A 17,275-nucleotide genomic window follows, 5' to 3' on the forward strand; every position below is an offset into this window, starting at 1 on the left:
GTTGCCAGTCGGGTCATCATTAACTAGTAATAGAACCACAGGAGATTCCTTGTGCTTACTCAAAATTTCAGCCTGGATCTTTTTCCATGTTGTTTCTATTGTTGGCACCACATACTGGTGTGCATGGAAAGTCGGTTTTGAAATCATTTTGAGAGACATGAACCTGGCCAATAGACTGATCTTGCTAAAAATATTGTTGCCAGTCGGGTCATCATAAACATAGTGTAACGTGTTCATTTAACCGAGAGAAAATATAGCTGACCAAAATCAATCATTAAACATGCTGCATCAAATCAATCAATCTAATCTCTCCAACTAAACTCAAGTAACTCAGGACAGTAGATAAGACAACCTCACTTGAAGAAGGACGGAACAGAACTAACTTTAATTTCCCAAATTATAACATGTGTCCAAGTACAAATCAGGCATCATAACAGAATAAACCAATCGGAGGAAAGTCATGTGATAAGAGAAACCAATGAGGTGAGCAGGCTAGATACATGTAGATCAAAGGTGAGTGGCGAAGAGATCGAATGAGAGAAGAGAAAGGGCATGTTGCTAGGGCAGGACAAGGCAAGCCACACATAGAGAATGAGAAGACAACAAAGGGAACGGGTTGGAAGGAAAATAGGGTGTGGCAGTAGTGCAACTGAAAGACTGAGCTGTAAGAAGGGTGAATGAAAAGGGAACATGAGCATGAAGAATGCAAATATATAAATAAATGCTTCTGCCAAATTTCTGTCTGAACCTCTTTTCCAGGTGGCCCCTATTGTTGGTGCCACATAATTCCTCTGGTGTGCATGGAAAGTCTGGTTTGAAATCATGTTAAAGAGACACAAACCTAGTGGCTACCGGTAATGGACTGATCTTGCTAAAAAAAATTGTTGCCAATCGGATCCATCATAAACATAGCAATAGAATTTCAGAAATTTCTTTCTTGTGGACCTGTTAGTTTTAATTGTGAATTGATATTGACATCAAGGTGCTAGATGTATTGTTTGGTGATTCCTACATTGGTAATAGCTTTATAGGAGAAATAAGATTATTTGCTTTTTCGTTTGCCATGCTTTAAAGGGAGCATTTAAGAGTTTGACTCACAACAGGGACACATGGGTGCCCGCAACGCAGGTCTGGACCCGCAAAACGTCAATATCTGTACATAGGGTTCAATGCAAAATAGACCAGAAAAATTCAATCCGGACCCCCAACTATAAAATTGTTAGTGTGGAGGGAGCCCTTCCTAATCATTGGCCTTGACAGCAAACTCTTCAATAAATCGTACACTTTAGCTCCTACAAAAACAGGATTCCCATGCGTTTAAGAATGTTTTCTTTTGATGATTATATCTGCACTTTATAAGTTGACCAGTACAGTATTGGAAGTAGGAAGTTTTATGGTGGAATAAAATATTCTGTTGTGTAAGATATTTTGTTAGAATAAGATATTTCATGATGTATAAGATGTTTTTTGTTAAATAAGATAATTTGCTGCTGAATAAAATATTTTGTTTACATTGAATTGATAATTAGTTGTTGATTAATATTGTTGAATAGAATATTTTGCAGGAAGGGGGGGGGGTGAAGAAAGTTCTTTTATCTTAATCTTTCCAAGTAATATTTTTATATAATTTTATAAGAAAGTGGATGAATGATTATTTTACTGAATTCACAACTTTTCAAGAATAGCATGATCGCAACTATTTTCTGCAAAATCAACTCGAGGGCAATTTCACTACCCTATTGCATGTCTCATGAAAATCATGTTTGGATTAAGAGATATAGCAACGCCACTGTCATGTTCGCACTTTTCATATACATGTAGGTGACGCACAAGGCTATTGAAATTGCCTTCAGTTGATTTTTCTAAATCGATTGTGATCATGTTGAATGAAACAGAAATGGTTCTTTATTGTATTATCAGTTAAACAACAGAAAATATTTGGCTCAACTTCCTTTGGATTCTACAATGAAAGGTGCATTTCACAGAGAACACTTCCATTTGATACGTGTAGTTTTTTTATAAAAATTGAACATGAGGCTTCCAAAGAAATAGCAATGCCATAGGGGCACCTCTCAATTTACTCAATATTTAGTGTAGTGATTTACATTAGTGTTGGTAATAAAAATAATCAGGGAAAAAAATACACGGGGGCTTGGGGCGAATTAGCCCCCGAAATGCCAAAAGAGCCCCCAAATTTTGCATAGAGTTCAATGCAAAACAATTTAAAGAGTGTTATTTTCATGCAAGCAAGCTTGAAAAGTAGCCCCCAAAATTTTAAAGTAATTTTGTCACTGGAAATAATAATAGCATAGTAGTTTAGACAGCAAACAGTTGCTCAATCTACCCACTCCCCCCTCCCCCCCCCCCTCCCACGATTAAAGCGTACTTGTATTTGAAGTATAGAGAATCTAACTGTAAACTTGATTCATTTAGTAGGGCTTTTGTCACCGCTGTATACTATTGAAAATGAAAGTACTAATAGCAGTATTACTTGTTGAAATTGTAAGTGCTTTTCACTTTGAATTGAAGTTTAGAAGGATGCACTAACATCACTTTGAAAGTATTGAAACCTGGAATACTTGTAAATGTATATTTGAAATTTAAATTGAAGGTACTATATGTGAAGTCTTCTTTTTTTTCTTGAAAACAAAATGCTGACATATATTGTTAGGTGTGTTTGGAATGAATCGAAAAGAGATACCTTAATTTCCGTTTGTCCATTTTTGCATTTTGTGATATTCATTTTTATTCAAAATTTATTTTGTGGTTATGTATCCTTGCTGCCAGTGGGTAACAAAACTTATTTTCTGTTGTGTAATTTTCAAATGTTTTAGAAGAATTTTATTGTACAAGAACGGTAGATATTTAGAATTATGACATGATTGTGCAGCTTGCTGTGGAAATTACAGGGAATGAAAAGCCATTGTGAGTGTAGAATTACAAAATAATGTATATGATCTGTTATTACAGTAGTCTCACTGAATCAAATGTACATGTACCGGTATATGAAACTAATCACCTTGTTTGACGTTGTGTGCCATTGTATTTATTTATTGATGTTATAGTGTTGTAATGAAATAGCTATTTTTGTCATTTAATGAACAATGTTTTTAATACTATATTGTATTGATTTGCTTTGCAAGTTCTGTTAGTAAGTATTGTATTAGTAATAAATCATCTTTCACTGATCAGAGAAATGGTAAAACTGTAATTTGGGGATTATTGTGTATATTATTGAGATGTTTTATTGCATTCCATTGATGATTTGATGTGGTGTTAATTACTTTTTTGAAGAACTTTTGAATTTTGTAGAGCATTGATTTATCTCCATTTGTGTGCTACTTTACATAATATTAGTATACATCTGTAAATAGAAATTTTATATATAGCAACTGAAATAAAATATTTGTTTCTCTTTAGACAAACGTGTATTGTGTGTTTACTTCAATGATCAGGGTGCTGTGGGGTTGGTTGGTCGATTGAAATTTTGATTTTCGGCGAAAAATGCTATAATGAATCCCTGGCAGTATATGTCCAAAATTTGTGTTTTTCCAATTTTCATGAAATTTACCCTGACACCCTTTTATGATGAACATTTACTCTGGATAGATGGAGAAAAAAAATTATAACAAAATTTTCCCAAAATGCTGAACATTTTTGATAAAATTCATAGTTTTTCCAATTTTAATTAGATACCCTTTTTCAATGGCAGTAGGTGTCATTTCCATCTCTGTAAGGCTTCCAAGTGGTACAATAAATCGGTGTATTTAATATCTTTAGCGCAGTACCCGGATGACAGACACTATGAACATGACAGACAATGAAAGCGGACAAAATATACAGTTCCTCAGGTAGACAAAGGGACATCCCTTCACTGCTATTATGTAAAAATCTGTAGAACAGGTGTCACATGCATATTCACCTGTTCTACACATTTTTACATAATAGCAGTGAAGGGATGTTCCTTTGTCTACCTGAGGAACTGTATATTTTGTCCGCTTTCATTGTCTGTCATGTTCATAGTGAGATCAATACTGTTTTCTTATTGCTGCGTCATCCGGAAACTTCATATTTAAAAAGTCAAATTGTATTATTTCACTAGTCAGCCTGATATAGATAATAATATTGTATGGCTTTGTTTTCATGTGATACAAGAATATATCGCTCTCGCTATGACAATATTGTCATAGCTTGAGCAATATATTCTTGTATCACACTCAAAGCCATCCAATACTATATTAGTATTTACACGTCTGTTGGCTAGTTGGTCAGTAGTAGGTCGATACCAGGAGAGAGATCAAAGATATAACGGGCCAGACACAAATGGATCGTGATATCCATATATATATTGGTATGAAAATAATTGTTACATTTAATTGTGAAATATTGTAGTTACATAACATGCACATTTGCAATAAACATACTTTACACTTAAAGACATTTATTAGTGCACTGTATCCACGATTCATTACAATTACAAGGACAGAAATTGCGTCACCAAATTAACAAGTGGCATTTTGCATAAGAAAACAATGACTTCAGATTTACATGTTTATTGTCCGTGTTAAAATTCAAATTTCATGATTAAAAAGGAGGCCCAAAAAAATGTCAATTTTTAAAAGAATATACATATCAATGATATTTACATGAACAACATACAATTTGAAAGACATATCATTGATTCACTCTCATATCGATAAGATTTCTAAAGAAACAATAGTAAAGAAATTCCTGCAAAGGCTTGTTCAGACATGAAAAAACCACTGTCTAACACTTTAATGGCCGTCCAATATCACTACGGATATAATATCTGCTTATTCGAATATCATATAGCATTCAGCCTCTACCTATTTCAAGTGTACTTTTTCAGTTTTGATGGTACAAGTTAGTATTTCAAAACCATCCCTGGTCCTAACCTCTATTCACATGGGGCAGTTGTAGTTTGTGAAATCTCAAAATTCGACCAACGATCCTTGAAAGCCAGGAGGGATTAGACCTCCCTGCATGGTCACTGACAGGTGGTTCTCTCATCAAATCAGCTCTCAATTAACATAAGAATAAGGGGACCATTGGGGACCAACATGCACCGATTAGGCATTGTTTGCCATATAGAGGGCGCAGGTAGCTAAAAATAGTGCCGAGGGGCTTTAACAATCACAAGGGTCCACATTTTCGGGTACATGACAATAAATTGTAATATAAGATAAACATGATTCACAACACAGCAATTAAGTAATTGTCCAAATACAATGCAATGAAAAATATATGTTCAAATAGATGGCATTTAATACTGTTTCTTCATTAAACCATTCACCTGAGAGAGCAATAAAGACATTAAATTATAACGATATAATAATAATAATAATAATAATAAATGGATTTATATAGCGCCATTTCCAAAGGTTACAATGCGCTGCTCTTCGACTTTCAACAATTTAAGAGGAGTTGTACAGGTAAGTTTTCAGTTGTTTTTGTACCAATGTAGCAATAATAGGCTTCTATATGTATTCATAATAAGCATAGCAATTTTGGAAAATGCAATATATGTCTTGAGTATTCATTTACACGATAATATCATAATTCAGTCACTTGCATAGTCTGCACATGCCAGGTGCCTCATTCATCATCCACATTTTTCTTCCCAATGACAAAGTTCCATCATGTTGTTAGAAATCTGACATTTTCTCAGAGAATGCCCCCACCCCCCCCCCCCCCCCACCCCCTCCAAGTTCTTGCACCCCCTTCCTGAAAAGGTAGTACATGTAGTACTGAGAATCCAAAACAATTATGTCTGGGAAAAAAATGTCATCCCTTTTATCAAGCAATCGTACAGCTCCTTTGGACACATTTCCACAAAGTTAAAGTCATACAGTGCAGGAAGTCCAACTTGAGACCAGTGTGTTAACAGGGGTGACCCATTTGAAATTTGCTTTGACAAAGTGATTACCGAGTACTGATATCACATAATGCAGAGAATGGAAAGCAGACACCCTCCTCCCCCTACCTCCCTCCCAATTCAACCGGTAAATTTATCCCTTTTTCTGAAACATCCCTACAGTTCCTTTGGACACATTTCCACAAAGTTAAAGTCATACACCGGAGGAAGTCCAACGTGAGACCAGCCTGTGAAGGGGGCGACCCACTTGAACGGGGGAAGGCTTCCATCTCCTCGGGTCGGCCCATTGATGACGTAACTCGTCTGCTTGGCCGCCATTGCTAGGTTGGTCACCTGAAGGAAGACAAGGAGTTTCATATAAGTTCAGAAATACTTCATATAAGTTAAGAAATACTTCATACAAGTTTAGAAATACTTCATACAAGTTTAGAAATACTTCATACAAGTTTAGAAATACTTCATACAAGTTTAGAAATACTTCATACAAGTTTAGAAATTCTTCATATAAGTTTAGAAACACTTCATATAAGTTTAGTAACGGATGAGAGAAAAAAAATGATGGGGAATAAACTGAATTAATTTGACTGAATCGCCAATTGCCATCTGCCAAAACGACTTTTTTTCACTAGTCTTTAATCATACATTTGCAGATAAACTTGCAAAAAAAGGTGAACAAAAAATAATAAGTTGTGAAATTAAAGGTACTTTTACAAAAGGTAATTTTAGATATCTTCACACTCCTAAAATCAAATTCAAAAACTTCCTGTGGTTGGAATTTACACAATCTATCTATATATGTCAATGCCAAAAAATATAGTTGTACCTTAATGACATGCTCTGGGAACAACATCAGTCGATTTCCTACACTTGGGAAATCCTTGACTTCATCCCCCAACCCAACACTATACTAAATCCTAACTTTAAAGAGAAGGTTGATTTCTGGTCATGGTATTGCATTGTAAAAGAAACGTTGTGGAATCGATCAGAAAAGGTTGATCGTCCAGCATATAAGTATTGGTGTGTACTGCAAGGTTCTGGAATCATCAAAATGATAAGAACTCTTGGTAAAATTACAATCACTGTACACAGAAAGATGTACATGGGACTACAAGAACACGTGGCATAAAAATCTGTCCTGATTTTTATGATTTGACATGCCATATTTAGAATATTAAGGCATTTGAAGAGCCATGCTTTTCAGGAAACATTTTTTATCTGATGTTCTTCCACACTTGCATAATGCAATCATAACGCTCACAAAATACGTTTCACCTCTTCCCAGAACTCAACCTTTTCTTTAACCCTATATTTTTGACAATATCCAGCCCCAAGCAAATATAACACTACCAAACAGTCTTCAAACCAACTCCAACTCTTTCCATTCTCCTCCAAGGCTGTATTATTTTTCAATGATTGTACGCCTTTCTTCATTCTTAAAAGTATCAAACTTAAAAGCCAATGTTTACCTTGGTGTCATAGCAACCATTTGGCATAGGAGAGGTCATGAGGTCACCACGCATGCAGATGGATTTGGACGGATCTCCCTCCGAGTAGGGATCATTCTTGTAATCTAGGAGCGAAACATGAAATACAGGGATGTGTTTCACTAAGATCCCAAGTCAAACTTAACCCTAAGTTGGACATAAACATTATGGAGAGCCATTTGTAGCCTTAAAATAAAATATATTAAACAGCAAAAATTCAAGTATTTTAGATTTTTCATAAATTTCAGAACATCAAGAACATGAAATCTGATAATAAAAAACATGAATGATTTCAATCAACATTTTATGCCTTTTTAAAATAACTTTTACAACATACTTACAAAGATGCTAATGGCTTTCCATAAATTTGAAGTCCAACTTAGAGATAAATTCAACTTAGGACCTTTGTGAAACACCCCCCAGGTGATATAAAATCTCCATTAGAGCTAAATTTGTCACACATTCCCTTTTTCAGATATTTCATTTTCTGTTTTAATTGACTGTAGCAATTATAAAATGTGACTTGTCACCAAGAAACCTTTTGCAAAGTTTGCAGTTCATGACAATAGTAAAGATAGGGCTTGAATATATGACATGTTATCTACCCTTGCAGTGATTCCTACACTCAAAGTCATACTGAAAATGAAAGAAATATTCAAGTTATTAAATAATTTTTTTCTTTTCACCGATAGAAATCAGGTCTTGCTTTTCACTCTTTGAATGAGAAAGCTTAATCATTAACGTGTTAATGATTCTGACTACTTGCATACTTGACTATGCCCTGCCTTCAATCCTTCAAAAAAATTCAAGAATTTTAGACAGATTTTTGCACAATTCAACCACATATATTACCCATCATTAAGGTTTAATCAAAGCTAGTGGAGGAGTTGTGGAATAGTGGCACTGAGCCTGGCACTGACATCCTTTGGCAAGACATTAATCCACATATGCCACTCTTCACCCAGGTGTAAATGGGTCCATGATTGAATGTTATATAATGGGCCGCTCAGCTTTGATTGGGGTAATTACAGTGGTGGATTAATAGCAACAAACGAACAGCAAACTGGAAATGACCACCGCACAAGAAGCCTCCATTATGAAAATACTTAAAGCCTGTCTGTACTAGTTTGCCCAGGAGGGATTAGACCGCCCAGGGTGATCACTGACAGGTGGCTATCTCATCAACTCAGCTCTCAATTAACATAAGAAAAAGAGGATCATGGGGGACCAAGTAGCTACAAGTAGTACAGTGGGGCTTTAAAGCAATATTTTTCAAACTTACCATTGAACCTCATGATCTTCTTGAAGGACTCCATATCGACCACATTTCCTTGGTCTCGCCTGAATATCTTTGCCCTAGGAGCAAGCTGATATGAAATATCTGCTCCACCCTTATAGGCGTACTCCGGGTAACCGCTGATGTTGTATATCTCTTCATAGAACGGTACGTTGTAGGAGGGCCAGTAACCTGGTTATTATTTAACGAGACAGGACAAAGATCAATAGACGAAAAGACACACAGAGAAAGCAAGAAAATGAGAGGGGGTGAGAGATACATGAAGAGGGGGATGGGGAGATATAAAAAAAAAAAAAAGGTAGAGGAGAGAGGAGCAAAGGAGAGAGAGAATGCGTAAGAGCAGAAGAGGAGGAGAAGAATATGAGATGGAGACAAGAAAGGAAGTGAAGGCTAGGTATTGATTTCCTCTTTCAACTGCCTATCATTCTATGACAACTACGCCAAGACTCTCGTCCAAGACAATTAACCTTCGTCAGTGGGAAGGAGGGGGTTGAGGGATATTCTGGAGTGGTAATCCATGATGTAGGTGTCCGTAAACAGTATTTATCTCTATGGTTCAAACAAATTATAACTAAAATATGTCTAACAGTTGACATTTTAAAATCTCCTCAAGACAGCCTTATATCATCAGTTCAGAGCCAGAAGGATGTGTTCAAGTTTCAAAGTGTTAAAGTATATGAGTTAACGCCCTTCTGGCTCCAAACAAACTACAGTATATAATGATACTCTATTCAAATTTAAATATTCAATTCCTTAGTGAAGAAAATAAATCTAATGCTTCATATCTGAAAATCCTTGTTAACATTCTGGCCAAACTGTACAATATCAGAGGTTCAAAAATAAAAAGAAGAGGATTGCCTGTCAAGACACAATTTCTATGCAGAGATGATACTAAATAATTGTAAATTGTGAAACCTGTTCACACGTACCTGCTCTCAAAATGTTGGTTTGGTCTCCTGAAGCTACAAGCGTCGGCACCTGTTCAACCACCCACAATGCATCATCCAAGATGGCCACATTGGGTTTGATCTTGGTTCTGTCGATGACCATGTACTGATTGTTGTAGGTTCCTGAAATAAATGATAAGTCAAGACAAAATTAAATGAAATAGAATTTGTTTTGCATACAACAGACCAGGGAATCTTATAAAGAGCTACGCGGATTGATCCAAATCAATCGCAAGTTTGCAGTCTCCTATCTCTTATGAACATAGTTGCGATTGATATCAATTGCAAATAAGTTACAATTGATTATCAACTCTTTATAAGACGGGGCCCTGGTCTATATTAAATCTCTGTACTAGAAGTATGCTTTCCTAAGAATTTCCACTTTTATTATAAAAAAGGAACTTGTTTTCCCCTCTGTTGTCTCTAACATAACTTGTTATGAAGCTGATATTTGCATGTACCTTCCAGCATCACATCAGCGGGGTACAAAAATGTTTACATAAAATCAAAAAGAGTTAACTGTTTGAAAGAATTAGATTTAACATAATTAGAGATAACAACTTTCCTTATACAGGTTGCTTGCAGCAATATCTTCATAGCATATATGCATTACATAGGTTTAACAGACAATTAAACTGTTCCTTATCTTCAAAATTATGAAGAAGAAAAAATCATCTGAAGTTTAATCTAAGAGGTTTATCACCCCACTGATTAAATATATTCAAACAATCCTCTTTTTCTTGTCTAAATTTCAAAATCTTGTTCCCTTAAAAAGGGGAAATCTAAAATGCATGAGTTTATTCTTAAAAGAGGTGCAGGCAAACATTTTTTACAAATTAAACAAATGTAGGACCTCAAAAAAGTGAGAGATAAATAAAAGAATATCACATAAACTTTGATAGAATTTTAGACAACTCTGAAAAGTTTTTACTTTTTCCCCTATTTAATGATATGTACACCTTGATTCCAATAAATGGAGTCATCAATGTCCATTCCGTTTTTCTTTGATGACAATATACACTCTCTTTAATCATATATGTAGATTGAGATAAATTAGAAAAAACCTAGGGACTTTTTCACTCAAACACTTCATTACCCATGCATTACCTGAGTTGTATCTGGCTACGATGCGAGCCCAATCCTTGCCGCTTCTGGCCATCATGTTGGCAACACGGACCCGTTGCCATGCCAACAGGGATTGGGGCTTGACGTACTTGTAGAGTGTCTTGTTGAAGATGTTGTTGGTGGTCTGCAGCATGGAGAGGCCGCTGCTCATGATGTAGAAGTCATCCAGAGATTCCAGGAACCCTGCAAAAGGAAAGCGATGTAAATAAAAACAAACTAGATGGACCTTTGACCTCGTGACCCCAAAATCTAATCAGTTCATCAGCTCTGCAAGATACATACGGTAAATGACCCAAGTTTGGCAGGAATCTTGAGATAAGGCGATCACAAGCTATTTTTGCATACATAATTAGCCCTGTGACCTTTGACCTTTTACGCGGGTCGCGGGGTTCGAACCCACGACCTCCCAGTTGAGGTCTTCACCCCCCTCCCCCCCCCCCCCATCACCTTCAATTCCAAATAATTGGCAGGAGGGACTATTTAGTTTGAGAATCGCCTGACTTTTAAAATAGGACTCTGTTCTGGGGATATTTCCTTTAAATAAGAGTCGGTACAACAATGGTAATTAATCGTTAATTAACACAATGAATACTATCATCATATAGTGTAGGTGAATCCGACACATGCAACCGCAAACTACACTGACAACCTGATGTAGGAATTTGGCCCAGGACATTTCCAGCGACCGAATCCAACGGAAAGAGTCTTCTTGAAAGGATTATGAAACATATCATTCAGTGTATACAGTAGGCTGGCGGTTGCACTATGAGACAGAGGGGGAGGATGGGGGAGGCCTGGAAAGGACTTTCTGTAATATTTCTTTCTTGAGTGTGTGTAGTCCTGAAAAGGACTGTTGGTAGTCTTGAAAAGGACTGTTGGTAGTCTTGAAAAAGACTGTTGGTTATCTTTCTCAGCTTATAGTTCTAAGGAGAACTATAGCGCCGGTTGGAGAGGATGGGTAGTAGCAGTGTGTTATCATGAGAAGAAATATCTACCTGGGTAGCTGGAGAACGAAGTCACTTCGGCAGCATTTCCTTCAAAGTCAAGCTTGAAATGATAATGCTTGTAGATCCTGAGGGTAGCGCTGTAGGTAAACCAGCTCGAGTGAGACATGAAGACGTCTTCAAAGGCTGGCAGTACCTGTAAAAATCACAGGGTAACATGCACATAATAATAACAATAATAGAGTATTTTATCATTTTGCACCAATTTAACACAAATAATGTGCTCAAGGCGCAAAAGAAAAATAGGAACACAAGAATTGCAATAGTATAAATTAGAATATACAAGTAGATTTACAGGAAAGCAAGTTTTAAAAGATGAGTTTTGAGGGCATTTTAAAAACATCTAAACTTGAAATGTTACGATGGGTTCTAGAACACCTACCCCCGGACATCCACCCCCGGATAACCACCCCCAGGACAACACCCCCCCCCCCCCCCCCCCCCCCCCGGACAACTACCTCCCAGACAACGACCCCCTAGGAAAGCAACCCCCTAGGACATATACCCCCGGACAACTACCCCCCAGACAACTACCCCCTACGACAACCATCCTTTAGGACAACTACCCCCCGGACTAATATTCTAGGGGGGGTAGTTGTCCTGGGAAAGTATTACAACAGTATAACTGTACAGAAATTGAATACAATAAAGATTGAAAGGGAGGTGCAAACCTACCAACCTTGACAAGTGCTGCACAAATCTACACCTATAATTAACCTTTATTAAAATCTAGTTCCTCATCGATGGTCTGAGTTGCGAAAAAATCTATACCCACAAGATCGAGCCTTCACAAATGCTGATTAATGATTAGAGAAGCAAGTTAATCTACCTTGACAAGTGCTGAACAATGTCCCGAGGTGCGAATGAACTTGAGAAACTCTTTCTTGGTGAGCTTGTCCCAGTCGGGGATCAGGGATGGCATGACGGCACTCTTGAGGTCCAGGAGATCCCCACAGGAATTCAAGACTTGCATGGCCAAGAAACCATTGGACTGCAGAGGATAAAGGCATGACATTAAAGGCATCGTTTAACAATGTTAAATCTGAGATGCACAGCCCTACATGTTATCAGTGTCTGTGATATGGTGTAATATTGAAGCCCTAAAAAATTGCGCTTCAAAATGATCAAGAAGTGCCTCAAAAAGGTAAAAATCTTTGAGTGACTGGTTTTACCGTACTCGTTTTCCCCAATAGACTGTAGTGTTATGAAAACCGTTAAGAAAACGCAAAATTTGATTTTGAATTCCAATCATAAATATCTTGATAATTAGACAGGTGATCAGCTTGTAAAAGTCATGGGGTTCCTGACTGACCTAAAGGTTTATAATTATCATTGCAGCATGAGCTAAATCCAGCATTTTGTTTCAGAATCGAAGACAAAGTTACCCAATCCCTCTAACCATTGTGGAGGTTATCAAATATTGATAGTATGAAAGGCAGCCTTGAATTCTTTTAACAGATGTGTATTTGATGAGGTACTGTCAACAAAACAAGTCATTCAGAGTTGTTAAATGTAGGAAAACTTTCTGAAAAATTATATACACTCTAAAAAATGACAATAGTTCAAGACTGTGGTGCTCTTTGTGACATACAATGACTTATACTCAAGGTCTGCAATGTGAATGTGTTTACAACACACGCAGAACAAACAATCATATTTGGATCTCCAAACAAAACAAAGTGTCCCTGAAGATCGATAGGAGACTGAAACCTACCGTAGACGCGTTGGAGAATTGGCTCATCTCATACCCCTTTATCAGGCCCTCAAACTGGGCGAGAACCAGGCCCACGCCCTCCCAGAAGGGGTCCTCGTCGGCCCTCTCTATAATCATCCCCTTCATCCAGGCGTCTTGGGTCTCGAAGAAGTCTGCGACCCTCCTCCAGATCTCTGGGTCGCCTTCGGCACTGAAGAAGGTTACATTGATGTTCTGCAAGGTCTGGGAAATCTGCCTTGAAAGACAAAGCATGTCCAAATGACGAGAAATGGGCGTTTAGAAATGTTTCAAGCGTAACTGTACATGTTCAAATAATTGAATAATGAAATCTTTATTATAATGATACCAGAAAGAAATGTTAATCAGAGCTGAAGAAGGTTACATTGATGTTCCGCAGGGTCTGGGAAATCTGCCTTAAAAGACAAAGCATATTCAAGAGATGAGAAATGGGAATTTAGAAATGTTTCAGCCGTAATTGTACATGTTCAAATAATTGAATAATGAAATTTTTATTATAATGAAACCAGAAAGAAATGTTAATCGGAGCTGAAGAAGGTTACATTGATGTTCCGCAGGGTCTGGGAAATCTGCCTTGAAAGACAAAGCATGTCCAAATGACGAGAAATGTACATTTAGACATGTTTCAAGCATACACGTACGTGTACCAATAATTGACAAATAGAGTTCAGGTATTGCAAAAAAGCCGGAAATAATCAATTCAGTAATGGCGAAGAGCAATGTCAATCAATGGACGTTTTTAAAGTGGTCATTGTTTCAAAGTGAAATAAATGCAGATTAGGGTTATTGTCATACAGGGCATCTGTACATAGCATAGCAGTATCCCATACAACATGTGTCTACATAGTATCATTATAATGAACACAAACAAATATTTCATAAATGATTTGTATACCCGTGGAAGTCGGTAGGCTAATACTATTAGCAACAAAAAATGAAAATGGACAATCTATATAACCAATATTTTCTCAAATAAATATTTGATACAAATTTATCTTCATAATAATCATTAGTTACTCCTCAAAGATCATATGCAATCGGAATCATACAATTCATGAGTGAGCATATGAAGTCATTTTTACAATGTGTGAGTCTCTGAATAAAAATGGGGCATCTGGCCATTCCAATGTTGATTAGCATTTCCATCTTGTAGACACGTCAAATCGAAACAATTAAAACGAAAGGCAATCGCAAGACATGCAAAAGGAAGGCATTTTGATTCTTGACTGTGCTTGTCAAAACAATGCAGTCCTGAGAGTGGCTGAGACTACACAGTTGACATCCAGAGCTCAATCCTCCTCATTCTTTTTTTTAATGTTGAACAAGAATATCTCACGGCTGCACATGTACATAACCAATGTGAATGGCGCTACTTGCTCTATTTTGAAATTATCTTTAGTCAGATCTTCTAATGGTAGAATAAATGTGCCCATGCATCCATGCATGAAAGTTCGAAGCTTGATCTAAATTGATGTTGGTAGAATATTAATTTTCCTTTAATTTGATAAATTTTATTATATTTCATTGACGGTTTACATGCATACTTTGAACAATAAAGAGTTTCCAATTAATTACTCATTGAAACTAGAATAAGCTTGCACAGATCAATGGAGGCACTCTTATCTTGCAGCTTTCAAAACTGTATGAACAATTAACTAATGCCAAAACAAGGTGTTTTCAACAGTAGTTTTAATTACCAATTAAAACCTATTACAAGAGCAAGTGCTTTTGTGCCACTTCATTAAAGTGACTTACCACTTCACAAACATTATACAAACTGGTCATTCTTCTGTCTTTCTGTGTTCCCCTTGGAGTATGAGATTAAACAAGGCATGGCATCATAAAAATACAAAAAGGAAAATAAACTGCTACTTTCTACATTACCGGTGCATCCTACATGTAGCTTTAAAGGGATTGAGTAACTTTGTCTCAGATTCTGAAACAAAATCCTGGATTTAGCTCATGTTGCAATGATAATTATAAACCTTCAGGTCAGTCAGGAACCCATAAATTTTACAAGCCGATCGCCTGTCTGATTATCAAGATATTTATGATTAGAAATCTAACGGTTTTCAAAACATTACAGTCTATTGTGGAAAACGAGTATGGTAAAACCAGTCACTCAAAGATTTTTACTGTTTTGAGGCACTTCTTGATCAATTTGAAGTGCAATTTATTTAGGGATTCAAAAACCATATCACAGACACTGATAACACATGGGGCCGTGCATCTCAGATTTAACATTGTTAAATGATGCCTTTAAATAAATTAACAACAGACAAAAAACAAACTGCTCCAAAGAGACATTTAATCACTTACTTGGCCGTCAAAGCTCCTTCCAAGATGCCTGCTGCGTACATTCTGTCAACGTCAGAGAGGGCGCCGTTGTTCCCCGTTGAGTACCCGGCGAACAGGTGCAGCTCTCCCCATCCGGTCTGGAAGAGGGTGTTGTTGTAGGAGCCGTACGCGGCCCCTTGTTTGTCGATGATGCCGGAACTGACCGTGAAAGTTCCATCTTCGTGCTTGTATACGGTACCTTGCAGTAACTCTCCTGCAATTGCAAAAATGATCATTACAATGAAAACAATAAAACAAGCAGACATACACACAAAGTAGAATAAAATATAAAATCCAGTAGGAAAGTGGGTCACTTGTTGTTTTGCCTAACTTTGATAAGTCCACTTGACATTGTGTACTGTGCACGTTCATTCATTTTTTTTTCTTTCCATGTGGTATAATTCCAATTGCGAAGTTACGTGCCTATCAGGTAATATCCATTTGGTCTAATATGGATTAAGAAATGAAAGGAAAATTTGTCTGAATAATATTTGGATAGTTTACTGACTTGAGTGTGAGAAATGAGATCTCTGAAATATTCCAGTGAAATAAAATACAAACTAATCTTTCTATTTTAATAATAATCAGGGAATTAAACATTCTTAAACCAAAACATATCTCTAGAGGAAGAATTAATTTCAAAGGAAAATTTAATTCCATTGTCATCATCCACATTAACCTAGCTTCGCTAGATCGACTTTATAACAATGATTTTGAACATATTGGTTTAAAAGTTAGAAGACACAAAATATGGCAGTTTACCTGTGGAAAGGTTGACAAGGACCAAAACAAGGAAAGCTGTTAATATCCTGAGCATTCTGAATTTATTCGCCATCTTTCATTCTTTGTGCTCCGTCTGAATCCACTTCAACCTTGACACAGTTTGTGCTGTATACTGTACATGTATACTGAAAAGGAAAGGAAATACAAGATATTGGTTGTGAGCTGAGTGAAGTGAGTGAAGTGAGTGAAGTAGAACAAAAAAAGTGTATCAGACGCGCGATAGCACAGTCGGTAGAGCAGTGGTCTCGTAATTCGATGACCCGGTTTCGAAACCAAGTCGATGCGCTGGTGACCTTTGGTAAGACATTAATCCTCATTACCAGGTCCCTCAGAGAGGACCTAAAGCCGTCGGTCTTCTGGTTGCTTACTAAGACCCCGTTCTCACTCACTTCGTTGGAGCTCTCTGGAGCGCTCTAACTAAGACCCTTAGGTTCTTAGGTGAGTGAGAACGCTCAAAGTGGTCCAGGAAGCGGACTTCTGGACCGCTCCAGAAGTCCACCTTCCGAGGTGGTCTTGAGGAGCGGGTCTTATTAAGAGCGCTCCAGAGCGCTCTAACGTGCAATGTGAACAGAAAGCGTACTTTGAACGGAAGTGAGCTAGTGACCTTCGGTGCGAAACATGTAGTACGGTACATACGGTTTGGATTCCGCGCGCGGCAACAAGCAACAAG

At 37.1% G+C, this 17,275-nt stretch overlaps 1 protein-coding gene across 1 annotated transcript; it reads right to left on the reverse strand.

Annotated features, from left to right (window-relative positions):
- Positions 1 to 5,718: 5,718 nt before the first annotated feature.
- On the reverse strand, positions 5,719 to 16,174 carry LOC115918614 (phospholipase B-like 1). The gene is made up of 10 exons (XM_030985108.1): positions 16,168 to 16,174; positions 15,805 to 16,036; positions 13,468 to 13,702; positions 12,583 to 12,744; positions 11,745 to 11,889; positions 10,732 to 10,932; positions 9,607 to 9,747; positions 8,663 to 8,848; positions 7,363 to 7,466; positions 5,719 to 6,229 (listed from the first exon to the last, which is right to left on the reverse strand). The coding sequence occupies exons 1-10, from the start codon at positions 16,172 to 16,174 to the stop codon at positions 6,053 to 6,055; spliced, it is 1,590 nt and encodes a 529-aa protein (XP_030840968.1). The 3' UTR covers positions 5,719 to 6,052.
- Between the last annotated feature and the right edge of the window lie 1,101 nt (positions 16,175 to 17,275).

The sequence above is a fragment of the Strongylocentrotus purpuratus genome, unplaced genomic scaffold (genome assembly GCF_000002235.5).
Source record: "Strongylocentrotus purpuratus isolate Spur 01 unplaced genomic scaffold, Spur_5.0 spur5_scaffold_14, whole genome shotgun sequence".
NCBI classification, from domain to species: domain Eukaryota; kingdom Metazoa; phylum Echinodermata; class Echinoidea; order Camarodonta; family Strongylocentrotidae; genus Strongylocentrotus; species Strongylocentrotus purpuratus.

Excerpts from the sequence above, each read along its gene's own strand:
- LOC115918614 (XM_030985108.1), bottom strand. Across the intron at positions 11,890-12,582 it reads ATTGTTCAGCACTTGTCAAG|GTACTGCCAGCCTTTGAAGA; the intron begins GTAGATTAACTT and ends TGATTTTTACAG. Across the intron at positions 9,748-10,731 it reads CGTAGCCAGATACAACTCAG|GAACCTACAACAATCAGTAC; the intron begins GTAATGCATGGG and ends CATTTATTTCAG.